The 27,859-nt window shown below is 39.7% G+C and overlaps 1 protein-coding gene across 2 annotated transcripts in view; it reads left to right on the top strand.

Annotated features, from left to right (window-relative positions):
- The window catches only part of adamtsl4 (ADAMTS-like 4), a 58,770-nt gene that overhangs the window by 13,759 nt on the left and 17,152 nt on the right, over window positions 1–27,859 (top strand). For both annotated transcript variants that reach the window (XM_017681814.2, XM_017681816.2), the window contains exons 4-5: window positions 715–1,234; window positions 14,775–14,877. In XM_017681814.2, coding sequence (XP_017537303.1) covers window positions 715–1,234; window positions 14,775–14,877 — 623 coding nt within the window. The remainder of the gene's footprint in view (window positions 1–714; window positions 1,235–14,774; window positions 14,878–27,859) is intronic.

Genomic DNA, 27,859 nt, shown 5'->3' on the forward strand with positions numbered 1-27,859 from the left:
GGTTGAATCACAGTGGAGATAAAGTAGCTCCGACTTCTGAAACCAAAACTAAAAAGCTTTTGCTTTACCCTCTTCATTTTCAAAAGTCCTTTACTTTTTAATGATTTACAAACTACTGATTTAACCGATCTGATTCAGTTCATCTAAATGTTCATATGAATGTGAGAATCACGCTGAAGTAATTACAGCTGCAGTAAAACTGCATGTGAAACACCAGGAGTAAAACTAATTATAAAACTCAGGTTTCAAACTTTGATATCGGCTCCAGAACTGTACTTGTTTCACTAGCCTAAATTAAATTGTAAAAATGTATGTGAGTACAGCTTAAACCACAAATGAGTCTAAGGAGTTGGATGTAAGAAGCAATGATGTTAATGTTAAAGATGTAGAATGTAATTTAGACAGCCAATCAGCAGTCTAGATTTTGTCATAAGCATGTACTTTGGCTCACGGACGCTGGTAAAATACGTATGTAGTGAAATTTGGTACTGAATTATACACAGTAGTATTGAACTAATTTGATTAGTACCATAAAAATTTAGAATTTTAATACCCAGCCCTAGTTAGTTAAACACTGTTGCTAGTGGCATTTAGTGAAACTCTTTTAATCTGTGTTTATCTTTACAAAGAAGTTATTGTTGCTTTCCAACTTTGGTCGTAAGCATCTCTCTGTCTCTCTCTCTCTTTCTCTCTCTCACTACTTCTCACTCTCAGGTCTGGTTCCTCTATCCGTCCAGGGCAGTTTGGTTATGGAAGGGTCCCGTTCTCTCTCCCCCTTCACCGACAAGACCGGCGCACACGACATGCTCACCACCACAGTAACATTACTGGTGAGCCCCTGGAGATCAGAGGTCATAGCACTCCAGCTGAGGCTGAAATAGAGAAAAATGCAGAAAAGAGGAGCACAGAGGAAACAGAGGGAGGGAGAGTGAAAGAGGTGAAAGAGAGGGTAGAGGAAGAGAGGGACCTGCTAATAGACTCAGCTACCCCTGAGAGAACAAAAGAGAAAGAGAGATCCATCACCCGCCGAGCCCCGCCCCCATACTCCTCCCCTCTCCATCGTCCAACCACGCCACAAGACCTACCCACTTACAGCCAGCATGGACACAACCCCAGCGCCTGGAACAACCTCCAGGAGAGAGAGACTAGGCCAGGCTGGACGCCCCCTCTGCCCCCCCTGCAGAACTTCAGGTGCTCCGGAAGGGACAGAGAAATCCGCAGGTGCACAGTACAGGTAAGAAAAGCTCTTACAGTGTGTCTGTGTCGTCTTCATCTGTAGCTAAGGTTGGGTAATATGGCAAAAAATGTTTTCGCAATATATTTTTCATAATTCATTATTAGTAGAGATAACTCATTTCCAAATACTCAAAAGTAAGTGGACACCCCTTATAAGTATTGAGTTCAGGTGTTTCAGCCTCATCCATTACAAACAGGTGTATAAAATCAATAATATAGCTATACAGTCTCCATAGACAAACACTGGTCACCATTGCCACAAGTCAGTTTCTGCAGATAGATCTGCCCCTGTCAACTGTAAGTGCCATTATTGTGAAATAGAAGTGGAGTTGTGCAAATGAAGTGATGAATCATGCTTCACAGTCAGGCAGTCTGATGGACAAGTCTAGGTTTAGCTGATGCCAGGAAAATGCTACCTGCCTCAGTGTATAGTGCCAACAGTAAAGTTTGGTGGAGGAGAGATAATGGGGTTTTGTCCAATGTCAGTCCCTGACCTCACTTTTGACTAAAATAAATTCAAAATCTTGGGGAAAGCCTTTGTAGAAGACTCCAACAAGCTCATAAAGGTGTACTTGTCAGGTGTCCACATATTTTTGTATATGTAATGTATGTTTATGTACACTAATTGACCACTAAGGCACACAATATAGGTGCACTTTGTAGTTCTTATAGTTACAGATTGCTACAGATTTGTTTATCTGCATGGTTTGCCAGCCTTGACCCAAACAAACATGCAGTGGTCCTGAGGGGTCCTAATATTTGTCCTATAATATGGTCCTAAATAAAAGGCATTTAGATGCGTAACTAAAATGACTGTTCACTACTGTCTGAGTTGAGGAGTGCTAATATAGCAGAGTAATGGGGTATACTGAGTAAAAGCAGGATGCAGTATTAGGGCCTTTGTTAAATATGCATAATTCTCACTAAACTCTATGTTTATAAACCCTACACAGATGTGTCCGAATGCTTATGGAGACTATATAAAGTGCTAATGTTACAATAGCAACCTCTTTTTTATTCTTTGGTCATCAGATGATGCTGAACTCTCTGCATTTCTGTGGCTTTCTGTGTTTGTGAATGAACTGAATTCTCTGTGATGTTCTGAGTGATATTCATGTCTGCTGGCCTTTTTTTTCAATAGCTGCCGGGTGGTTTGATGCTGGTCACGCTGGACCGCAGCATTTGAGATCCTTAGCATAACTCAGCTACTTAGCAGACCAAAGGAGCTCAGTACTGGGCAGCTCGGCCATATCTAATGTCTCAGGAGCACTGGGTTTGGGGCAGGTTTTGCTTTTTTTCATGATAATGAGTGTGATTTACACAAACTGGAAGAGCTGATCATAAACAGTCCAGTCCGCACGACTGTGAGGTGGTAAAATCCAACACATTATTACTGACCAAGCGTCCACAGAGCAGGTAAGTGAGGGCTTGAATTGGACTGAATGAGAAAAGGCTTGGTGATATTGTGACCTGCTGAAATATTGGATAAGCAGATTAAAAGCTATTCAGATTTTTCGCATGCCTGAATCCACTTGGCTATATTTTTTGTTCTCGGAAAAGTGTGAAATAGCTTCGTTCGCTATAATAACATTTGACTTTTCCCTAAACCTTTCCAAAGTCATCCACTTCCTCATAAGCACTGCGGTTGGAGGTTAACACCTCCTATTCTGGAAAACATTGCTTGGGAGGATTGCAGTCAACACTGAAGAATAATTCAAGTACATTCCATTCTCAGTCTTTGGTGATACTGTCATAATCAAATCTGTCTACACCTATTCTCCACTTTATTCGAAACCCCCACCTGCTACTTCAGCTACGTTCACCTACCTTATAGATCTCCTGGACGGAGTGCAGCCCATCTGTTGCCATGCACAGTTTATCAGTTATGCCCTACATCATTGGTCAGTTTCTGACCAGAGGAGCATAACTGACCAGATATTATTTAGGCAGTGAATCATTCTCAATACTGCAGTGACACTGACATGGTAGTGGTGTGGTAGTGTATATGGTGCTGGTGTAAGTGCATAAGGCACATGTTGCTGGGGTTTTAACACACATACCTACTAGGTTGGTGGGTTACCATTCAGAAATACTGAGCTAAGAGCAGCTCTCTGGTCAAAAACTGGCCACTGATGAAGGATCATATGGGCTGGATGGGCTAGGGGTTTCAAATAAATTTGTTTCAGCAAGTGAAAAGCAATTACAATGTTGCTGAGTACGTGGATAAGCTCTGTTCCGTTTGAGGGTTGATTGTGCTGAGGAGCTTTCAGAGGAATATTGCGATCAGTCTGCCAGCTCCTCTCCTTCAAAGTCATTGGAGCGGAGCAGGAGGTGCCGCTCCTGTCGGTTTTCCTTCCAAAGCTGCATGCTCCATTTCCACTTGGACTCCTTCACTGTTCTCTGGCCTCCCTCCCTTCCTCTCTAGCTTGTAGAAATGCACCAGTGCTTTTTTCTGCATCAATCTAAAGGTGGTGATTTAATAGAAATGATTTTGGAATGCTAAAATCAATTAATATCAATGGTACTGCAATAAATAAGTATAGTACTGTGCAAAAGTCAGAGACTTCCCTCCATTTATTTAATTTCCAGTCAAAATTGCCATTACATACAAGTTATTCAGTTTTCAGCAGGATATTTCTGAGGAGAGTAGATATAAGAGATTTCACTTGACTAAGAATGGGAAAAAAGAAGGGAAACAAACAGGAGTAATAAGTGTGCAAGACCTAGTAGACGACTAAAATTGTCACCATCAGAAAAATAACACTTAAAGCTTGATCTTAGAGAGAGAGGAGAACATTCTTCAGATCTGAAAAAATCCACTGGTATTTCTGCCATCCTTCCACTGTGAGAAGACTTGGCACTATGAGTTGGAAAGGATGCAGAGCTGTCAAGAAGCCCTCGCTGAGAAAAGAAAAAGACAAAAACAAACATTTTCAAAGAGTCAAGAGCTCAGCATCGCTAGCCACGTATACATACAGCCTAATAATCCAGTAGTAATCTGAGTAATAGCTCAATCAGAATAGAAGATGTATATGCATATGCATATACCATGTATATGCTTTAATTGGAATGGACTTGTTCGATTGAGACCATTTGCAATACAATTTCTATCTGATTGAACAAGGTGGGTAATCCTGTAAATAATCCATTAAATAGAAGAATAATAGTCTTGTAAATGCCTGCATCTCTGCACCTCTGATTGGACCTCACATGATGCTCTTGTCACTACATTAAGTGGTACTCTATGTATGCACATAATTTTGGATCGGATTACTTGTACTGTGCATGTAAAACAGATTTCAATCAGGTTGCTGAGTAGAGTGAGCATGTAAACACATCAGTCTTAATCTATAACTGGAATGTATTCAGTCGGATTTGTAAAAATCTTTGCATGTAAACACACAAGTAAATGTGTTTGGAATTAACTGGATTCTAAAAGGCAGAAAATATTGAAGAGTTTAAAGGTGTGGAAAAAGATTTCTTTGAAAAATTGAAAATATGTCTCTCAAAAAGAATGGAAGCTGAAATAAAGGTAAAGTAAACAAAGGATGTTCTCTGACTTCTGCACAGCACTGTATGCTCTTATTTTGCTCAAAAGAAAATTCCTGAGATTTTTCTCTCAGAAAAAGGATCCACTACTTTGTAAATAGTTTTTCCAGTTCACATTTATATTAAATACAATTATTGTATTTTCACTTTTAAAAATCTGAATCGTTTGAAGATAATGAAAGTGAATCAAATCAAATCATAGCTGAATTGGAGATTTAATGATGCATCGAATCACTTTTTAAAGAATCATGAATCCCTGTAAGGTCAGAAATTTACACTGCCAGTCTGCAGGCATCTGTTCAAGTCTCTGACTCCGGCAATGCGGGCGGTAACGCTGCTTCACTCTGAGCTGGAAGATCTTCACACGTTCCTGATAGGCGTCCGAAACTGGCGTCCTGCTGTTGGAGTGAAACAGCCTTCATGCTTTAAAGATACTGGCAGAGACTCACACCCACAAACACACAGACTGTGGCACTGAAGCAGAGGGAGAGATGAAGCCAGGCTGAGATGTTTTTCTTGAGGATGCCGTTTGGGCTATTATTTTTTTTCTTCAAGCCTGTAGGTCTGTTTCGGGGGTTGTGATGCAGAGCCAGGTTCCTGTGTGTGTGTGTGTGTGTGCTGTCATTTTTCCTCACATAACTTTCTAACTCTTGCTTTCCCTCACTTTACCATGGCTATAATTTCTTTCCCAGTGCACTGCTGGGAAATGCTCTCATGGAGATATGGAAACAAAGATTAGGCCTGACTCTTCACTGACTCCAAGAACGAGGTTAAACATGCGGTTATACATAGCACTGTGTGTGTGTGTGTGTGTGTGTGTGTGTGTGTGTGTGTGTGTGTGTGTGTGTGTGTGTGTGCTGCCTCTGTGCCTCTGTCAACACCAGTGCTCTTAAAGGTGATGTGAGACAACTAAAAAACAACAAAAACATGACACAAAATCACACACATGTGCACACAATGAAAGTTGTGTTCTTTAGCTTGTAACTGTTAAAGGCAGAAGTTGCTCCTGTGTACTGGTGACAGTGCTGCTTGCATGCTTGGAGACAAGCCTGTGACAGCTGGATCACTCAGTTACCCAACATAACCAGATTCACTTCCCCATGTGTTTTCATTAGTTTTTTTTTTTTCAGAGCAGAAAAAATATTCAGAGAAATGTTAAACTACAATATTGGAATTGGAACTTTAATCAGGCCAGAAATTTTGATCCAGATACAAATACAGCCAAAGAACTTTTTGTCCAAGCCCAGTGCAAACTGAACCACATCATCAAGTTTTCAATTTGACCCATACTGGCTCATCATCACCCAAAGCTCAAAAAAAAAAAACGAATAGCATAGCAGTGGTGAAACTGTGTAGCACAGATGACAGCCATCACTATATCATAGATTATATATATATATATATATATACTCAAACAACCCCAATTTCAATGAAGTTGGGACGTTGTGTAAAACAAATAAAAACAGAATACGATGATCTGCAAATCTTTTTTAACTATATTCAATTGAATACACTACAAAGACAAGATATTAAATGTTCAAGCAGATAAACTTTATTGTTTTTTGCAAATATTCACGCATTTTGAATTTGATGCCTGCAACACGTTCCAAAGAAGTTGGGACAGGGGCATGTTTACCACTGGGTTACATCACCTTTCCTTTTAACAACACTCAATAAGCGTTTGGGAACTGAGGACACTAATTGTTGAAGCTTTGTAGGTGGAATTCTTTCCCATTCTTGCTTGATGTACAACTTCAGTTGCTCAACAGTCCGGGGTCTCCGTTGTCGTATTTTGCGCTTCATAATGTTCCACACATTTTCAATGGGAGACAGGTCTGGACTGCAGGCAGGCCAGTCTAGTACCCACACTCTTTTATTACGAAGCCACGCTGTTGTAACACGTGCAGAATGTGGCTTGGCATTGTCTTGCTGAAATAAGCAGGGACATCCCTGAAAAAGACGTTGCTTGGATGGCAGCATATGTTGCTCCAAAACCTGTATGTACCTTTCAGCTTTAATGGTGCCTTCACAGATGTGCAAGTTACCCATGATATGGGCACTAACACACCCCCACACCATCAGAGATGCTGATAACAATCCATACAGTCCTTTTCCTCTTTGGCCTGAAGGACACGACCTCCATGATTTCCAAAAATAATTTGAAATGTGGACTCGTCAGACCACAGGACACTTTTCCACTTTGCGTCAGTCCATCTCAGATGAGCTCAGGCCCAGAGAAGCCGGCGGCGTTTCTGGGTGGTGTTGATATGTGGCTTTCACTTTGCATGGCAGAGTTTTAACTTGTACTTGTAGATGGAGCGACGAACTGTGTTCACTGACAGTGGTTTTCTGAAGTGTTCCTGAGCCCATGTGGTAATATCCATTACAGAATGATGTCGGTTTTTAATGCAGTGCTGCCTGAGGGATCGAAGGTCACAGGCGTTCAGTGTTGGTTTTCTGCCTTGCTGCTTACTTCCAGAGATTTCTCCAGATTCTCTGACTCTTTTGATGATATTATGGACTGTAGATGATGAAATCCCTAAATTCCTTGCAATTGCACTTTGAGAAACGTTCTTAAACTGTTCGACTATTTGCTCATGCAGTTGTTCACAAAGTGGTGAACCTCGCCCCATCCTTGCTTGTGAACGACTGAGCCTTTCAGGGATGTTCCCTTTATACCCAATCATGACACTCACCTGTTTCCAATTAACCTGTTCACCTGTGGAATGTTCCAAACAGGTGTTTTTTGAGCATTCCTCAACTTTCCTAGTCTTCTGTTGCCCCTGTCCCAATTTCTTTGGAACGTGTTGGAGGCATCAATATTCAAAATGAGTGAATATTTGAAGAAAACAATAAAGTTTATCCATTTGAACATTAAATATCACAATAGAACATAGAACACATAACAGATGTTGAAAGAGATTAGACATTTTACCATTTCATTGAAAATATTAACTTATTTTGAACTTGATGGCAGCAACGCATTTCAAAAAAGTTGGGACAGGGCCGTGTCTATCATTATGTAGCATCCTCTCCTTTTTTAACAACAGTCTGTAAACATCTGGGAAGTGAGGAGACCAGTTGCTACAGTTTTGAGAGAGGAGTGTTGACCCATTCTTGTCTGATGTAGGATTCTAGCTGCCATTTTTTTGTTTCGTGATGTACCAAATGTCCTACAGGTGAAAGGTCTAGAATTTTCCATGCTGTTGTGATGGACGCACTATGTGGTTTAGCAATGTCTTGCTGAAATATGTAAGGCCTTCCCTAAAAGAAAGGCTGTCTGGATGGAAGCATATGTTGTTCTAAAACATTTACATTTCATTCAGCATTAATGGTGCGTTCACAGATGTGCAAGACACCTATGTCACATGCACTTGTGCTCACCCATGGATGCTGGCTTTTGAACTGTGTGTTAGTAACAAACTGGGATGTCTTTAGCCTGGAGGATGCAGTATCCATTATTTCCAAAAAGAGTTTCAAACTTTGATTCATTGGACCACAGGACACTTTTCCACTTTGCCTCTATTTTAAATGAGCTTTCGCACAGAGAAGACAGCAGTGTTTCTGGATCATGTTGGCATATGGTTTCTTTGTTGCATGATACATCTTTAACTTGCCTTTATAGATTGTGCAGTGAACTGTGTTCACAATGATTTCTGGAGGTGTTCCTCAGTCCATGCAGTGATTTCCAGTACAGAATCATGCCTGTTTTTAATGCAGTGCCTCCTGAGGGCCCGAAGATCACAAGCATCCAATACTGGCCGTCAGCCTTGCGAACAGGGATTTCTCCACATTCTCTGAATCTCTTGATGATATTATGTCATTGGATATCTGAAGTTTTCACAGTGGTTCATTGAGGTTTACATTGACATTTTCTAAAAGTTTTTCACAGTTTTTCACTGATTGGTGAACCTCAGTCCATCTTTGCTTCTGAGAGACTCTGCCTCTCTAAAATGTTCTTTTTATACCCAGTCATGTTAGTTCCAAATTGCTCCTCCAGCTGTTTTTTTATTAGTACCACTTACTTTTCCAGCCTTTTGTTGCCCTTGTCCCAACTTTTTAGAAATGTGTTGCTGCCAACAAGTTCTAAATGGTTTAATGTTTTTCATGAAATGGTAAAACGTCTCACTTACAACATCTGATATGTGAATAAAATATGGCTCTATGAGATTTGCAATTCATTGCATTCTGTTTTATACACATCTATTTACATTTTACACAGCATCCCAATTTATTTGGAATTAGGGTTATTATTTTTAATATTTGTGTGTGTATATGTGTGTGTGTGTGTGTGTGTGTGTGTGTGTGTGTGTGTGTGTGTGTGTGTGTGTGTGTGTGTGAGAAATACAGATAGAGATATGAGATATGCTATATGTGACCGTATGCCCTGACATTGTACGAAAACAAGTGGGTGTGAAAGTAGAGGAACTGAAAGTAAGGAAAAGAGAAACTGGGGTTGGGGGGGTGACGCGGTAAAGTTATAGTGTAATGAAAGAGGGCACTGTTTTTAGCCATGAATATCCTGCAGAGCTACACACACACACAGTCTGATATTTTCAGACACTGGGATCAGAGGGGAAATAGAGAGAAACAGTTCTACGGAGAAGAACGAAAACCAGAAACACAAAAGGAAAGAATAGAAAAAAGAGAAGTGAGGAATGTTGGGGTGAAAAAGAAAGAAAAGAAAATAAGACAATGAAAACAGAGGAGGACACGGCAGCTGAGAAGAATGAGAAAGAGAGAGAATCTGCAGGCTTTAGGAACAGGCTCACAGAAACAGCACTGCACTAAGCCTTCAATTGCTCTCTATTTATCACTCTTTCACTCTCTTTCTCTCTCTCTCTCTCTCTCTCTCCCTCATGTCCTCTCCGCTCCACAGTCTCTGAATAAACATTTGCATTGCACCATCGAAGCTGAAAGCTGCTCCCACTGACCTTTAAAGCATGAGGGAAAAAACTACACTCTAATGTAATGATTGATTTAAATAGTATGTCTACAGATCAGCTGCAGTTAAGAAGTCAACTTTAATGTCAAGTCATATGTATCAGAAGATGTAAATCTTTGACATATTTTACCAAATGATACAGATAATGTTGCTCATTAAAAGTCAGCCAGATGTAGCCCATTATTTCACTTTTTTAACTGCAAAGGCCCGGAGTGGCTGCAGGTTTTACTTCAAACAAGCATAAATACACTTCATATAACTTTTGTTTGGAGATTGAGACCAATTGATTCAACCAGTGAATGCTTGTGCTTGATTGGAAATAAACCTTCCATCAGCCCTTTATGAACAAGATTGGTGATCCCTGCATTAGAATATAAAATATTAGTTCATAAACACCCTAAAAAACATTCCTATACACTACAATAGCAGATATTAGTCTACAAACAACCTACCAGAGCCAGCCTGTATCATCAGCGTATAGAGATGAAAACTAATATAAAACAATGCGCAGGTTAGTAGGAGAAACTGTCCATTTGTTCTATGACTAGATTGTTGAAAATAATTATTACACATATTGACAAACTGGAATATCTGTCAAATCCCCTGTGAGTCTAATGAATTGTCCAGAGTTGTGCGTCTTCACTGCACTCATGAGCTCTGTTTTCACCCCTGATCAGACTCAGAAGGTTTCAGTGAGTTTAATCAGGTGTATGAATGGTGTGTATACACACCAGCCTCAAACATACAGCACACTTCTCCTACACTGCAGTATCTGCACTGATCTCCATTTAGTTATGTTTATCGCTCTAATGACTGCTGCTTTCTTTATACAGCGTAGTGAAAAATGATGGAGATTGTGTTTTTATGTTTATCACTACCTGTTTCTGTGGTTTGACTGGCTGAAAAGCTGTTTAACGACTGTCAGAGAGTTTTAGTGACAGTTTGTGTTAACTGACAGTCTGCGACCCGTTCAGATTGCCACACAGATGAGGTTTCCATAAGATTTACGGTTTGGATTGGTCTGCGGTTTGGTTGCTGTTTAAACGTTCTGATCACTCTGCAGGCCGAGAGATGAACAACCAAACAGGAAATTACCAAAATCCCAGCTGGGATGAGACAGCTGTCTGTCACCTGTGTTTCCGCCCAGTTTAGTCTCAAGAGTCTTTTCATATCCTTTTGCAACACTGAAGAATCTCCTGGCGAATGTTCCAGTAATGCATTTATTGGGTGTGTTTACTTTGTGTTTATTTGGCTTGTTAATATTGAAAATAGCTTTAGGATATTTTGTGCCCCATTTTTGTGCAAAACAAACAATGTCTGTGTTTGAGGTGTGTTTGTGTAGGTGTTATTCAGTTTTTTCACTGTGTTTATGTATGTATTTTAGTGTGGATTTGAGGTTTTGTCTGTTTATGCATTTCCATCTCCACCTCTCTCTCTCTCTCTCTCTCTCTCTCTCTGTGACGTTTTATTGCTGTATCTGTGTCTTTACTGTGTTTGTAACTCTCTGCTCACACTGTTGTTTATCCTGTATGAGTTCACTGGTTGATTGCTTCTCTTCTCTTCTCTTTTCTTCTCCTTATCTCTTCTTTCTTTCTTTTCCACCATCTGCATACGTGCACACATAGCTCTAGCAGCAGTGCTCCTCTCAGAGAGTTTATACTAACCAGAAATATTTATCACCATCACTAACTGTGTTTTATACACGGCCTCCTCACATTTACACTCACACTCACACACTCAGATGTACACACACACAGTCATTAGGAATTATTAGTGCTTGCGCTCAGACAACTAATGTGTGCCTTTTGGAATAGGTGCCTGATCATGAATTCTATTTACACCTCTTGAGAGAGAGGAGTGTGTGTGTGTGTGTGTGTGTGTGTGTGTGTGTGTGTGTGTGTGTGTGTGTGTGTGTGTGTGTGTGTGTGTGTGTAAACGAATAAAATATGTTGAACCTGAGCAGCTGCTTTAGGATTTATACAGCTGGAGAGCAGAATGGAAAAAAATGACAGAGTGAGAGATGGAGAGGGAGAGACAGTGGCAGAGAGAGAGAGAAAGAGATTACAAAGAGGGAGAGCTAAAGAAGTGAAGGAAAGCTCTTCAGTAAAGCAAGGAAAGAGAGAATGTGGTGAAGAATGTGTGTGTGTCTCTGTGTGCGTAGCACAGCTGTTCTGTGGTGAGAGTTCACAACAAGTGCAGAAGAACCAAAGCTCTCGCCATATTTACCCTCTATGGACATCTAATACACCCTCAGTGTGTGTGCGTGCATGACCTCTGTGTGCTCTCCTCCGGCTCAGAGTCCATTAGAAAGGATCACTCTGGGAATGAGTTTGTCAGGCCAAGAAAAGTCTCTCTCTCTCTCTCTCTGCATTACAGGCCTGTAAGGGAATATCTCTGTGTTTAATTTCAGTAATACATCAGCTTAAAGAGGGTTACTTACCATACACACACATGCACACACACGCACACACACACACATGCCACACTGACATTCTGCAAACACACACTGCAAGCACAGATGCTGCATTTATCTTCAAAAATAATGTTAATGATTGAGGTGTCAAATTGATAACAATTAATTGCATTTGGCTTATATAGTCAAATCTGAAGCTACAGAAAGATAGTTTCCATTTTAAAAGAAGTGCTGTTTGAGTGAACAAAATAGACTTCATCCAAATTAATTTGTTCATTTAATTGCTTCAATAACACTATTTTCATGCAGGGTTCACATGATCCATTTCCACAGGGTAAAGATTCCACTTTCTATCACTATTGTCCAGTGAGAGCAACAGCAGATGCATGTTCCAGCCAGTGAGTTTACATATCATATACATTCACTCATCAAGGAGAGTGCTATGGAGTGGACTGATTTAGTACTGTCTAATACAGGGATGTCCAGTCTGGTCCACAAAGCCCCGTTGTGGCTGCAGGTTTTTGTTGCAACAAGGCAGGAGCACGCTTGATCAGTGGTTTAAAGACTGAGTCTGACTGATAAAATTAGTGGAATCAGATGTGCTCTTCTCGTTTGGAACAAAAACCTGCACCAGCACTGCCCCTATTGCGGATAAGATTGGAGACCCTGGTCTAAGGGATTCTCTTTGAATATATGACAATGGAAATCAAAGCTATACTAAACATAGAAAACTATACATAGAAGCAGAGTTTATACTGTGAAATCCTGTTTTTCTGGTCTATATATTACATATTCTGGACTATATTCTAGCCTCATTAAATTAGCGACCATGCTAAAACTTTATTGGATTTTAAATGTTTACTTTAGGAACCACTATAATGCATTGTGATGTAATGGGTCTTTATAGGAGGGACCCCCATAGTGATCCCATGCATAAAGCACAATTGCATACTAGGAAGCTACAGACTGCAGACTGTATAATGAGAAAACATAAGCATTTGCAATAGTTCCTAAAATGGTTCCTAAAGTGGTGTTGTGTGCTATGATTTTATGAGGACAATTTTTTATATCAGTTTTATTGTAATTGTAATAGAGTTGTCTAGCTTATGATAAGTGCAAATGTTGCAAAGATGCTACAGAAAAGTTCAGAACAGCTGGACTTTTCAGTCGGTCTGGTTGGTCAATTTAAAGGGCCAGTTCAAAAGATTCATTCATGAATCAGACGGCAGTGTCTTTTGTAAATGACTGTACTGTGGAGGGGTGATGCTGGGTGCTTCAGGGTATGTCATTGTCTACAATACAGAGGGGCTTTAACCTCATAACCTTCTGCTGGCAGACTAAACTGCTTCTGTACCAGAGGGTCGTCTCAGCAGTGCCGGTGTGCCGAGCTGTGAATCTACCCCCTGTGCCTTTATTTATCCCAGCATATCTTCAGCCCCAGGTGGCTTCTCTGGTATACAGTGTGTAAAGAGACTCCAGAAGGATGGCCGGGACTGAGAGAAAGAGCGCAGTATTCCCGCACATTATCCAGCTTATAAATGAACACATGAAGCATCTCAGCAGTCTCCGTTAGACAGCTCCAAATTAGCTGTGTTCATCACGCTCACACACACTAGTGTGTATTTGTGCCTTTGTGGGTGTTTCATGTTCTTCTGTAAGGTTTTATTTTAATGCTGCTCTTCTACACCAAACCAGCTCTAATCTTCTTAATGTTTCTAATAAACAATTGCCATTTTTGGTGGGGGAGATTCCCACAACGTCAAAATGTTAATGAGTTACATCACCCTGAGGACGCCTGGGCCCCACAAATATTTAAACACACACACACATGCACACACACCTCTCTCTCCACGGTGACACATTTCTTTTTTATTATGTCAGTATCTGTCCATATTAATCCCCAGAGATATTTTCCTGTCTGTCTGTCTGTGTGTCTGTGATTCTTTCTCTCTGTCAGTTTTCCACTCTGAATCGTTCTCCTCATCTGCTCTCTGCATTTCTTTGCTATATTTCATTTTCTTGGCTCTTTTCGCTGCTCTGAATTTCTGCCTCACGTCTGTCTTACTTTTTCTGCTTCTCTCACTCCCTCTGTCTGTTTCTCTTTCTGCTCCTCTTTCTCTGTCTCTCTCTTTCTCTCTTTCAATTTTTGTCTTCTGTCTCTCTCTCTTTCTATCTCTGATTCTTTCTGTTTCTCCTTCTTTTCCATCTCTCTCATTCCTTCTGCTACTCTTTCTGTCACTCTCCTCCTACCTTTCTCTCACAATCTCTTTGTTCTTTCTCTAATTGTGCTTATTTCTCTTTCTCTGTCTTTCTCTCGCTCTATTTCTCCCCCCTCCTACTCTTTCTCAGTCTCTCTGCTCCTACTCTTTCACATTCTCACTAATTCTGCTCCAGACACCCCTACACACACACACACACACACACACACACCTGTCTCTTCACCCTCTCCTCTTTGCCTTTTCTTTCTCTCTCTCTGTCGATGTCTGTCTGTCTCTCTCTGGATAAAAATGTCAGAAATGTATGTATGTGTACTTTTCCAGTCTCTCTATTGTTTCCATATGGTGGTTATTACAGTGCTGTCTGATACAGGCCAGTCCTCATATCTCTCTCTCTCTCTCTCTTTCCCTCCAGCCGTGTCCTGGTTCTACTGTAGATTCCAGAGTGGAGCAGTGTGCTGCCTTCAACAGCAAAGAGTTCATGGGCCGAATGTACGACTGGGAGCCGTTCACTGAAGGTGAGAGGGGACAGAGGGATGGAGGAAGAGAAAAGGGAGAAAAAGAAGACAGGTCATTGGGAGAAGAAAAGCGAGGGGGAGGGGGTTGTATCTCAGCCCAAAAATAGAAGGAGTGTTAGTGAGTCAAGAGGGAGGAAAGAGACAGAAGGAGACTGCACGGGGCAGAAGGATAACTGTACGAGTTAGAGCTGTTTATGGAGGACGAGTGAGAGAAATAGAGAGAGAGAGAGAGAGAGAAGGAAGGAATTCTGGAATGAAAAGGAGAGTGAGTGGCACACTGGGAGGTGTGAAATAGAGACTTTTAAACATACACACACACACACACACACACAGAGAAATCAACAAAAGGTCTTGGAGAAGAGAAACAATGGTTCGTGTAGCCACAGCAACCAGCTGAAAAATTGCATCTAGATGGAAAAAGGAGGATAAAAGGAAAGAGGGAGGCAGAGGCTAAGTGAGTAAAGAATTGGTAGAGGTCAGGGGAAGGAAGAGGAGTGGGAAAAGACAGTCGTAAATAGAAGGATGTGTGCAGCTTTAGTTCAGATGATCCCTGTATTGTAGAACAGAAAAGTTAGAATTAGAGTGTAGAGAGAAAAGTTACAAAAACACTGAGGAATGTTGAATAAGAAAACAATTTAAATTTTGTCGAATTTCAAAGTCATTTCATTGTCATACGTGTGTCCCACATACTCATGCCTTTGACTGTCAGATACTGCTGGAAATCGGTAATTTTTCACACTTTAAAACCAGCTGGTCTACGGCTTTGCGCCCCTGACGTGACCTCTTCTGATTTAGCTGACCGAGTCAGGTGGCTTCTCAGGTGGTACAAGAGGAAGTGTAGGAATCACTCTGGTGTCCATGTTAGGCTAAGGCTAATTCTGCTTTTTTAATTTTAATTTTATACTTAATTAAAATATCCCTGAAACAGCTTTGCACTATTTCTTCATCATGTAATCTAAACAAAATAAGAATTTTATCTGGGATAAAGCCCACCAATAGTGGGACTACTGGTTCCTTTTTTCTGTCCAACTTGCATATGTTCATGAAAATTAAAGTGTCATGATGTTATAGTTTTGCAATTCACCCATAACATTGAGTATGAAAGTATAGCTCTGTGAGCTTTACTGAGAGCTGTGAAGCTGTGTGTTCAGACCAGTAACACACCAAAACAACTCTACATGAACATAAACTATAAATTAAACATGAGATAACAATGTAGCTGCATAGTAGGACCTTGTGAAACCAGACTTGCTCTGTGTATCTAAGAAAAATCTCTGAAGTGAATCTGCTTGTTTGACAGAAATGCAGTGACATATTTCACAGTGTGCTTCCTCACTGAATATTGGCACATACTCAGCTCTGAACACGGCTGTGTACATACTTGTGTTTGTGAAGCCTTGTGTGTGTTTTAGTCTTAACTGCTCATGTAGTTCTCTAGTCTCCTTGTACTCTGGGTTCAGTGTTCTCTGTATATTCCTAGCGTACTTTGTGACCCAGCGCCAGATTATGATTATGATTTCTGGAAAACCCCAAATGAAGACTAATCGTGTTTACACCCATTTACTAACTGGCTAAGCAATTTCATTATATGGCTAAATGACCTGTCAGTAAGAAACATCATCAGATTTCAGAGTTCAAACTCTGAGTCAAGTCTCTGTAATGCAAACACATTTCCTTCTATGGTTTTGCTTTCACTGCAAGATAATACAGCACAAGAGAATACAAAGACCAGGAACAAACTAGGACAAACACAGGGCTTAAATAAAACAGGCTAACAAGACACAGGTGGCTAATCAGACACAGGCGGATGTAATCAAGGGCAGGGTCTGAAAACAAGGGGGCAGGACCGGGAAGATCAATGAAAAAAAAAGTACATGGACAGGACTAGAAGGTAAACACAAGCACATGGACAGGACTGGGAGGAGCCAATCGTGACAATAATCGTGACAATATCAGGCTGGTTTGATTGGATTCATTCATTTTTCCCTCTTGATATCTTATCTAGCATTTTCTGTACATGTCAGCCTGAGAATGTTTCCCATTGATACCCATATGCCATTTTTATTACAGGATCGAATCCAAAAAAATTGTGCCAACAAGGTTCAGTCAAGTCAGTGCAGGGATGCATGTCTTTTATGCTGTATCCTGAGTTAGAGTTTCTCTTTTCTTATGTTTGTAGTAGTAAATGACTTACACTCTTGATCTGACCTTTTCTAGCTGCCCAGTGCCAGGCAGTATCACCAGTTTTGGTCCAGTTAAGATTTAAGTCCTTTGTCATAATCTGTGTCCATGCTTGCATTAAATGTCACCTATGTAAACAGAGTGTATATATTGTACAAAAAAGAATAATAATTATTAAATGGAGATTGCTCCCATCCATAAAAACTGTTATTTTACCCACATTAAATGCAGGACTGGACATAGAAGTAGAAAAAGAACACATCTAATCTAATTCTGTTACAAATGCAACCTGAAATACCACAAAATAGCTTTTGGTGCCACATAATGTACAGCAAAGTAAAGCAGGACTGTAGTGATATTTAGCCTATTATTTAACCTAAAATGAACCCAAGAACATCAGGTAGCTATATTATAGTAGAATAACAATGGCTTTATTTTATTCAGGGTAATTTTGCATTCATGAGTTTAAGTATCTTCAAGTGCTTCAAGTAAGTGAAGCACTTACATTTTAGATTACTCATTTTAAAGAAAAAAACATTGGACTGGTATCAGTATCAGCTGATACTCAGGGCTACAGTACCTGAAAATGACAAGTAGTATCAACCTATATTTGATTTAAGGATCAAATTTATGTTAACATAATTTATATTATTCGCGTGCAAAGAAAACTCAAATTGCTTAGCAGTAACAGACAACTAGACATTTGAACTCCATTCAATGTCACTTCCCAGGCAAATACATTTCCTTTAATGCTATCACTTTTTCTTTATAATATAGAATAGTTTTAATTCTCCTGATGTAGTCTTTGCTTTCTCTGATTAAAAAGCTTTAAATGAATCACTTTGTACTCAGCACAGGATCATTGTATAAGTAAATACAGCACTTATAGAGAGACCAAGCATGTGCCTTAAAAATGTACATATAATGTTATGTTCTATTAATACTAATCCTCATCTCTACAGTGACAGTGACATTGTAATGTAAAGACCAAAAAAATGAGAGAAAGATCAGATGTCTTACCCGCTGACAGGATGTTTTCAGATGTGTTGCTTTATATATCAGTTTCTCTTCTGCATTTATTGGACTGCTGTTGGACTTCCACTTTTCATGTGCCTTAACAGTTAACAGTTACCTTTGACCTGCTGATTCATAGCTATATATTTAATATATTGCTGCTGTCAGAAGAAAACCTTGTATCTCCAAAATAGTAACTTTACAGGATAAAGAAAAACCTACTTCCCTTTCAATGTAAGAAAATGGAACCAGAATTTTTTCCATGTCATTTTGGGTCATTTCTTTTAGGCCACTCATCAAAAAATTTACAAACAATGTTAAGAGTAACAGATGCTTTCAAATTATGTCAAAAACTGAAAAACCCAAAAATGGAGATACAAGGTTTTCTTCCTACAGCAACGATATATATATATATATATATATATATATATATATATATATATATATATATATATATATATATATATATATATATATATGTATGTGTGTGTGTGTGTGTGTGTGTGTGTTTAAATTTTACATTATCAAGTCCTTTATTATCATATATATAATGAAAATATATAATGAAACTTTTACTTTGTGGCTTTCTTACTGTGGAAATGCAAATGCAAATAAAAGTTTGTCATTGATGGAAGTCTGCTGAGTGCAATTGCCATCCAGAATAGTGTCTAGTATTTGTCTAGTATTGGTAAAACAAGATGGTTGGACTAGTGATGTAATCTGGGACCTTAAGCTTTAAGAATGTGTACACACAGTACTGTATGAAATACAGTAAAATACAGAAACCAGTGATTCATAAATCTACTTTGAACTGTATTTTAACAAAAACAGTATGAAGACAAAATATGTAATGTTTTATCTTATCAACTTTACTGTTTTTTTTTTTTTGTAAACATAAGCTTATTCTGAAAGTGATGCCTGCAACGTATCAAAAAATCTGAGACAGGGCAGTTTAAGACTAGGAACACTGTAAAATGCTCAAAAACCATCTTACATCTTAAACACATCTTTTTTATGTGTTTTGAAAGGCATGGTCTTTTATGAGACTTGCCACTTTGCCAACAAATTAAACAGTTTCAATCGACCCCTCAAATTACACTGTATTAAAAACCAGCATGCTTCAGTGATGGATACCACCACATAGGATCACTATTACTGCATCCACATATACACATACTCTGCCTAGTGGAAGTCATATGTCAACAACATCCAGAAATGCTGACTTCTCTGAACTCAAGCTACTCTGAAATGAACTGATTCTAAGTGGAAATGAGTATTGTGTGGTCTGTTGAGTCAGCCTTTCAGGCTGTTCATGGAAATGATGAACATTGTGGTTTTTGTGCCAAAGAAGAAAAGGACCATCCAGATTTCTACCAGCATGAAGTTCAAAAGTCAGGGTCTGGGTATCTGGGGAGGGTATTAGTGGGAAACTTCGGTGAAAGCTCCATTAATGCTGAACAATTTTTGGTGCTGCCTTTTAGACTCTGTCTTTTTCAGCAATGCTTAATATTTAAACACTACAGTACCAAGCCACATTCTACATGTGTTGCAAGAGCATGCCCATGGAATCAGAGAGTGCTGGTGCTAGACTGAACTACCTGCAGTCCAGAACTGTAAGCTCAAAATACAACAACAAACCTACTGTATGTTTGCACAGCTGATAAACTGTATAACTAAAGAACAACAAAAAATTCCACTGTCAAAACTGGATCAGTTTGTGTTTTCAAATGATTATCAAAGCTATTGAAAGGAAAGATCATGTAGCGCAGCGGAAACACGTTTCTGTCCCATTTTTTTTGGAAAAAGTTGTTGGCATCAAATTTGGAATGTTTTTGGACTGTATTTACAAGAAACTATGATTTTCATAAGGTAAAATGTCACACTATGTTTTTGTACAATTTTTAATGGAATACAGGTCAAACTGAATTTACTAATCACTGTCTTATGTTTTTCTTAGCATTTCACATACTGTCTCAACTTTTTTGGAATTGGGTTTCTACAATAAATACAAATAACATTAATAGAATAACTAGTGATTTACATATCTCAGTAAACCGAGTTTGGCTAATCAGTACTTCATTATGTTAACTCAAGTGTGCTGCTGGGGGAATTTAACAAACTATGCAATGACTGGGGTTGACATGGAGAAACCTGGAACCAAACCTGTACTTTAAACCAGCTTACAAGACATCAACTACTTTTTTTGAAAATTGAAAATTCTTGCTCCTTTTTATTGTGCTATGTTTATTTGCATTTATTCTAATGATATGAGGCAGCTCCATTCAAGAGTTTGTCTGCAGTTCAGTTCAGACTATCAAACCTTATATCAAGTTCAAACTATCAGTTCTGCTAGACTGATTGATGTGTCAGTTTGAACTGAGTTTGGGACTGTATCTACAGCTGAACTTGCAGATCTTAAATCTGCGGATTACTTGGACAGGTTTTACACTTTGAATGCACTGGAACACAGTAAACTCTTTGTTGCACTGACCCCAGTTTACTCTGCCCTAAATTCTGAGTAGTGGACAGAGGAGTGTGTGAACCATGTCTTTGAGGACTGTATGGAGCTGTTTTGAAAAGTGTTATGTGGGTTCATACTGGGTATGAACTCACTAGGCATGTGCCAGTACATTGGGACATTGTTATATTGCAGTGCAAAACTGTGACAGTGTACGTATTGGAGATGTGACAGTGCATTGTGTGGAATGGAGATTCTACTAATTATGGCCACAAATTGAATAGCATTGTTTGAGCAATTGATGCGTATAGAGAACTAGATTGCTGATGACATCACTACATGCACAGTGAAGTGAAGCCACAAGTATCTGTACAAAAGTTTTATATTATGACTGATATAACCTAATCCAGGCTATCTCAGAGGGATGGACATAGCTTTTCAAATACACTGGTACCCAAACACAGAACTCATGTAGCTTATTTGGGTATCTGAAAAAGGCACATGCAGTTCGGAATAAATAAATGAATTGTGTAGTATGTTTTACTTATAGATAGATATTTAACAGCATGTAACCTAGAACTGCAGTGAATGGAAGAATGCACATAACTTAAGTCTGCAGTCATAAATTATGTGTATGTAACATAACATGTTAAACATACCATATGTAAGAATATGGTTTAGTTTAACTATCAGATTGCTTAGTTAGTTAACAGGCAAAAAGGCTTCTTCAGTAATATTCAGAGTAATTCTTCAGTAGGAACTCGTTACATGTCTGTCTTGCTTTAAATGTCTTTGTTTATGTGAAGCTAGCAAAAATAAAAGCACAGCTCAGTTATATTGGTACTAGCATAATACATCGGTTCCTATAGAGAAGCCAGCAAAATATGTTGTGTTTGACTAGCCTTCATTTTTAGAATTTTTTATGTTTAACTTTCAGCCATAATTATTGTTTTAATTTTGCTATCTGCTCACATTGGCACAACAGTATAACTGAATTGCTGCCCTCTTCAGGTTAAGTTGAAAATATAAACATTTATAAAATTGTCACTGATCTGAATTAGAGTTCAACAATTACTTGACATTATCGATGATGTCAACAATCAAAGTCATTTTTGTGACTTTTTTTGATTGTCGACATCATCGACAATGTCAAGTAATTGTCGAACCCTAATTCAGATGGAGAGCCTGAATTCAAGAGAGCATGCACTGCTGGAGTGGTGGCTTTAGTAGTGCTCCCTCTGGCTGCAATCGAGATATACAGTGTATATCAATTGATTGAACATAGTTTGCAGACAGTCAACACCAATTAAGAACTCACACCAGCATTCCACTCTAGCATCATTAGTAAGTTGCACAACAACATGATTATGGTCTTTTTTATCATTTGAGAATGGAAGAATGCCAAATTATGAAACCGGCATTATGAATAGGATCAAATTATTGTGGATCATTATATCCCTCCTCATTGGCTTTTATATGCATTATGTTCATAGGGTCCAGTTGGTGGTGTTATTGGACAGGGGCATTTTTGGCTTGGCTGTAAGTGGGCTGTAAGTGTGTGCGTGTGTATGTTTTTCTGTCCCTGGGAGATCGAGGTGCCTCTCTGTAGCCCATTGTGTGATTGGATGTTTGCGGTTTGTGTGTGTGTGTGTGTGTGTGAGTGTGAGTGTGTGTGTTTGGTAATAGCTGTTGGATGGTGCTGATGTGGAAGCCTGTGTATGATTTGGCAGCTTTCTGACCCACTGAAAAGATGGAAGGACAACAGAGAGTGGGGTAGATAGAAAAAGAATGAGTTACAATTGTACTGGGTTTATCTCTCTATATCTCTCTGCTTCTTGTTCTCTGATTCTTGCTAAATGTGCCCACCCTCTTTTTTCCCCATTTGTTTGTTCAAATGCCTCATTCCTCTGGGTCTGACGCCAAAGACCCTCCACCCAGCTCTGATTAGAATATGCTGTTGAGAATAAATGAGAGAGAGAGAGAAAGAGAGAGAGAGAGACAAGAGGAAAGTCAAATAATTGGGGGAAAATGGGGTAGAAAAGGAGAAATCTAGAGAGTTGGGAGCATAGAGAGAGAAAGAGTGAGGAATGAGGGAGTGTGTGTGGAACAGAGTTGGGGATGACAGTGTAAACAGGGTTTATTGGGAATTCTGGAGGGGTCAGTGTGAGCTGATTGGAGAGAGCAGGAGATGGAGGAGAGACAGCAACAGTAAACACACAGATTTAGGGAGTGAACTGGAAGGAGTGTGTGTGTGTGTGTGTGTGTGTGTGTGTGTGTGTGTGTGTGTGTGTGTGTGTGTGTGTGTGTGTGTGTGTGTGTGTGTGTGAGGGAGGAAGAGAGGGAGTCGCAGCTGTAGAGTGATATCATCTGAATTCTCTGCTGTTCTCACAGGCTACTTATATGCACAGAGAGAGGAGAGAATGTGTGTAAGAAGGAGAGTCAGACAGAGAGAGAGAGAGAGAGAGAGAGATAAGATGTTTATATTCTTGCTTTGCATTTATTAAACTATTAAACTTGTCCTAAAGCTGGTTCTTGTTATTCCCTAAAAAGTCTGTAAATGCTGAGGGCGCTGTGTGTGTCTGTGTGTGTTCTGATGTGGAGATCTGGTCTTAAACACACACTTGAAGCTATGTTCTTAGCTGCAGCCACAGTGCACCTCACTCCTCACTCACACTGCCCACGTCAAACTCACAGCTAACCAGGGAGACCTCTATAGACAGGACATCTATACTAGAGGTGGGTGATGTGATATATCAAATATAATATTGCGATACTTCTAGAAAATTCACGGTATGTGGTATGTCAGTATATTTATTTTTTCAGACATCTGATCAGTTTGAACAGAGAAAAAAGAACCAGTACTGCTACATTTTAAAGACACTGTTAAAACTGTGGATGCAGTTATTTTTATTCAGTATTTGGCGTACTGTGTTGCACTTTTTTTATAATGAAACTTACAGTTATTCAGTACTGACGATATGGATATGTTCAGAAAAGCATAATTCATCACAATAGCAATATATACTATCATAATGTCCTGCCATAATCAATTCATACCAATAATAATGCATACAGACATTCCATTAACACTATTTACACTATTACTACTACTACTACTATTTAGAAAATTCTACTTCTACTACAGTTAATATTATTATTAATTAATTAATATTACCACTAATACCATGGTTAATGCTATAACTACTAATAATACTACTTGTTTTAATACTATTTATACTACTAAGACTAGGACTACTTCCCCTATTGTTAATAATACTATTAGTATTATTACTCCTACTAATACTACTACTAATAATGTTAATACCATAACCGCTGATGCTGCCAGTTTTAACACTACTAGTAATACTACTTCTTCTATTAATAGCACTCTTGTTAAATGTTTTACAATTACTACTACTACTCCACTACATCTACTACAATTAGTACTACTGTCTGTGGAGATTTCCGCACACAGACTACTCATACTAATAATAAGATGCATATTTTCAGGGATATTTCTACTGTAGTGATAAGCTAGATATATATCTCCTGCTTTCCAGGTTTCCCCTGGTTTCCCTCTCTCAGAGAGAATGTGCTCCCATCCTGTGCTGTTCTTTCTCTCATTGCTGAGTTCCCTCGCTCCCTCTGGCACAGTTTATTTAGAGATGGAGATAGCAGGGAAGCGGCTTTAGACGGAAGAGATTCCACCGTCTGCAGACCCAGCCATCGCTGACAGACCGCACAGAGAGAGAGAGAGGGAAGGACAGAGAGAAGAAATGAGAGAGAGAGAGGGGGTGGGGAGAGATGGATAGAGAACGAAGTGAAATTGAACAGGGAAAGTGTGTAGATCTCTCATCTCTTTCACCAACAGCCCCCCTCTCTTTCTGTCACTGTCTCCATCATAATCTCTCAAAGATAACTCTAACAGAGTGGAAGAGAGAGGGCGGGTGGGAATTCTCTGTCCCCCTCACTCCCTCGCACTTTCTCTCTCTCTGCCCGCTCTCTCTAAATTTCTGTCTAAGCTTCTCTCTCTATCTCTCTCCCCCTCCGTATTTCTCCGTATTTCTCTCTGATGCTCTTCTGCTGTCTCTTTCTCTCTCTGTATCTTTCCCTCTTTTTCACACTTTCCTTTTTTTCTTTCTGATTTTTGCATTTCTCACTGTGTGCGTGCGTGCGTGCGTGCGTGCGTGCGTGCGTGCGTGCGTGCGTGTGTGTGTGTGTGTAAAATAGGAAAAACTTAGTTTTATTAAATCACCAATCATCTGATTTCATTTCATTGTGGGAAATTTCTCTCACCCTCTCTCTCGCTAACAGCTGGGTCATCTCACTGTTATCAGATGACACTAATGAAAGGGAAGAGAGAGACAGACTGAGAGAATGAGAGAGAGAGAGACAGAGACAGAAAGTGGTAGATGGAGAGATTTGACTCAAGCACTTTTTATTTGTGTGCTAGTGTTTATCTGTCCCTCTGTGCTCAGTTGCACCACCTCTTCCACCAGCCCCAGCAGATTCGGTTATTAGATTGGTATATAATGGATAACAGAGGACCTAGTTGAGATAAGTGTGTGTGTGTGTGTGTGTGTGTGTGTGTGTGTGTGTGTGTGTGTGTGTGTGTGTGTGTGTGTGTGTGCGCGATTGGGCCTTGAGGGTTTCACTCAGTTCAGCAGGAGGGCAGAAGGAAAAGCAAAAACAAGCTTTCTGAAACTCTTTCTCTGTCTGAAATTCTGCTTAATTATCTGATATCCTCCTCAGTTCAGTTCAGGTCAGGCTGAATTAGTGCTTTTACATAAATGGTACATGGTACAGGATAAATTGAATGATAATAAAGGTTAAAATTAAAGTGTTTGATGTAACATGTAAACATTGTTAAAATGTTGAAATGTATTGTTACCCCAGTCCACACAGTCCTAAGTATTGACACATAAACCAATGAGTTTACATATATACATTTATTCCACTAACAGCAGCTCAGTCCTGAACTTACAGTGAAGTTATAAGTTTCAGCCCAGACTACTTTCTGAGTACAGAACAGCTAATCAGAACAGAGATGAACATGAGCATATATCAGTCTTAAAGGCACAAGAACAGGAGAGGTTGGAAAATGGTGGTGTGAAAATGAATTATGACTGTTTTTGCTACATTAAACCAAACAAATGTAATAAGTGGACTTTAGAAGAAATTATAAAATATTAGAAAAATTTTAAATATGGACCCTTTAATTAAAGATGAATAATAAATAGGGCTGTCAAACAAATTAAATAATTATTCACAGTGAATTGCATTATTTAAGCAGTGTACTGGTCCCCATTTTTAAGAACAAGGGTGATGTGCAGAGCTGCTGTAACTACAGAGGTATAAAGTTGATGAGCCACACCATGAAGGTATGGGAAAGAGTTGTTGAAGCAAGGCTAAGGCGAGAGGTCCAGATCAGTGAGCAGCAATTTGGTTTCATGCCCAGAAAGAGTAGCACAGATGCAATTTTTGCGTTGAGAGTGTTGGTAGAGAAGTACAGAGAAGGTCAGAAGGAGCTGCATTGTGTCTTTGTGGATCTAGAGAAGGCATATGATAGGGTGCCAAGACAGGAACTGTGGTACTATATGAGGAAGTCATGTGTAGCTGAAAAGTATGTTAGGGTGGTGCAGGACATGTATGAGGATAGTGAGACAGTGGTGAGGTGTGCAGTTGGAGTGACAAATGGTCTCAAGGTGAAGGTAGGGTTACATCAGGGATCAGCTTTGAGCCCCTTCTTGTTTGCAATGGTGAGGGAAAGGTTGACAGATGAGGTCAGGCAGGAGGCTCCATGGACCATGATGTTTGCAGATGACATTGTAATCTGTGGTGAGAGTAGAGAGCAGGTGGAAGAGAATCTGGAGAGGTGGAGGTTTGCACTAAAGAGGAGAGGAATGAAGGTCAGTAGAGACAAGACGCAATACATGTGTGTGAATGAGAGGGAGGCAGGTGGAAAGGTGAAGATGCAAGGAGTAGAGGTCGTAAAGGTGGATGACTTCAAATATCTTGGGTCAACCATCCAGAGCAATGGACAGTGTAGAAAAGAGGTGAAGAAGAGGGTGCAGGCAGGATGGAGTGGGTGGAGACAGGTGTCAGGGCTGATGTGTGACAGAAGGATAGCAGCAAGGTTTGGAAGGTTTACAAGACAGTAGTGCGTCCTGCTATGATGTATGGTTTGGAGACTGTGGCTCTGTCTAAAAGACAGGAGGCTGAGCTGGAGGTGGCGGAGATGAAGATGCTGAGATTTTTGTTGGGAGTGACAAGGATGGACAAGATTAGAAATGAGCAGATCAGAGGGACAGTGAAGGTGGAGCAGTTTGGAGATAAAGCCAGAGAGGCCAGGTTGAGATGGTTTGGACATGTGTTGAGGAGGAATAGTGGATATATTGGTCAAAGAATGTTGGAGTTGGAGCTGCTGGGCAGAAGGAGAAGAGGTAGACCTCAGAGAAGGTTTATGGATGTAGTGAAGGTGGACATGGAGATGGTTGGTGTAAAAGTAGAGGAGGCAGTGGCTAGGGCAAGATGGAGGCAGATGATCCGCTGTGGTGACCCCTAAAGGGAGCAGCCGAAAGAAGAAGAAGAAGAAGAATTGCATTATTTTACACCATAAATTGCGATAAATCTTATTTGTCTCTTTTGACCAAAATTCACTTAGAAGGTTTTTTTTCCATTTAAAATCAGTGCATTTCATTATAGCTATATTAAAAGACAGTGAGCTTCATGAACATGTATTTCGTTCAGTAATTTAATTCAACCTCAGCATAAAATCATACATAAAACAACATGAAAATAAGAAACACAGTTTTCAATATTAATCACTGACGTTCAAGGAACAGAGCAACAGCACATGCATGTTCCAGCTCCTCTGGGATTGTAGCCTTTCGCTCTCACACAACTGTCTTGCATCTTGTTGGGGGCAAACTGAAGCTTTCCACTTTTTTGCAGTTATGATATGTCTTCTACGATACGACTTCTGATCCACATCTCCAGTGAGCACTGTCTAGCATAGTCTGCTGAAGGGGTCCTCCAGTGCTAACATTACTGATGTTACTGATTTTGTCAGCATCAGTGCTGTTGGTGTGTTTTGCTTGTAAATTATACCGCAGACTTGCTTTGATGATAAACAAGGTCATGGCATTGCAGTGCATGGGAAATTGTTTGGTTTTATCAAATCAGCCATCAGTGGGTCAGTGATTGTATAAAGAATAACAGAAGTCTTCCATTCAACAGCTCTACTGTAGCTCTAACAACCATACACTGTACACTGAATCATAGCAACAGCATGTGAGCAGCTGGGCTCAGACCAGAAAATGCAATAAT

Source organism: Pygocentrus nattereri, chromosome 3 (genome assembly GCF_015220715.1).
Source record: "Pygocentrus nattereri isolate fPygNat1 chromosome 3, fPygNat1.pri, whole genome shotgun sequence".
Taxonomy (NCBI): Eukaryota; Metazoa; Chordata; class Actinopteri; order Characiformes; family Serrasalmidae; genus Pygocentrus; species Pygocentrus nattereri.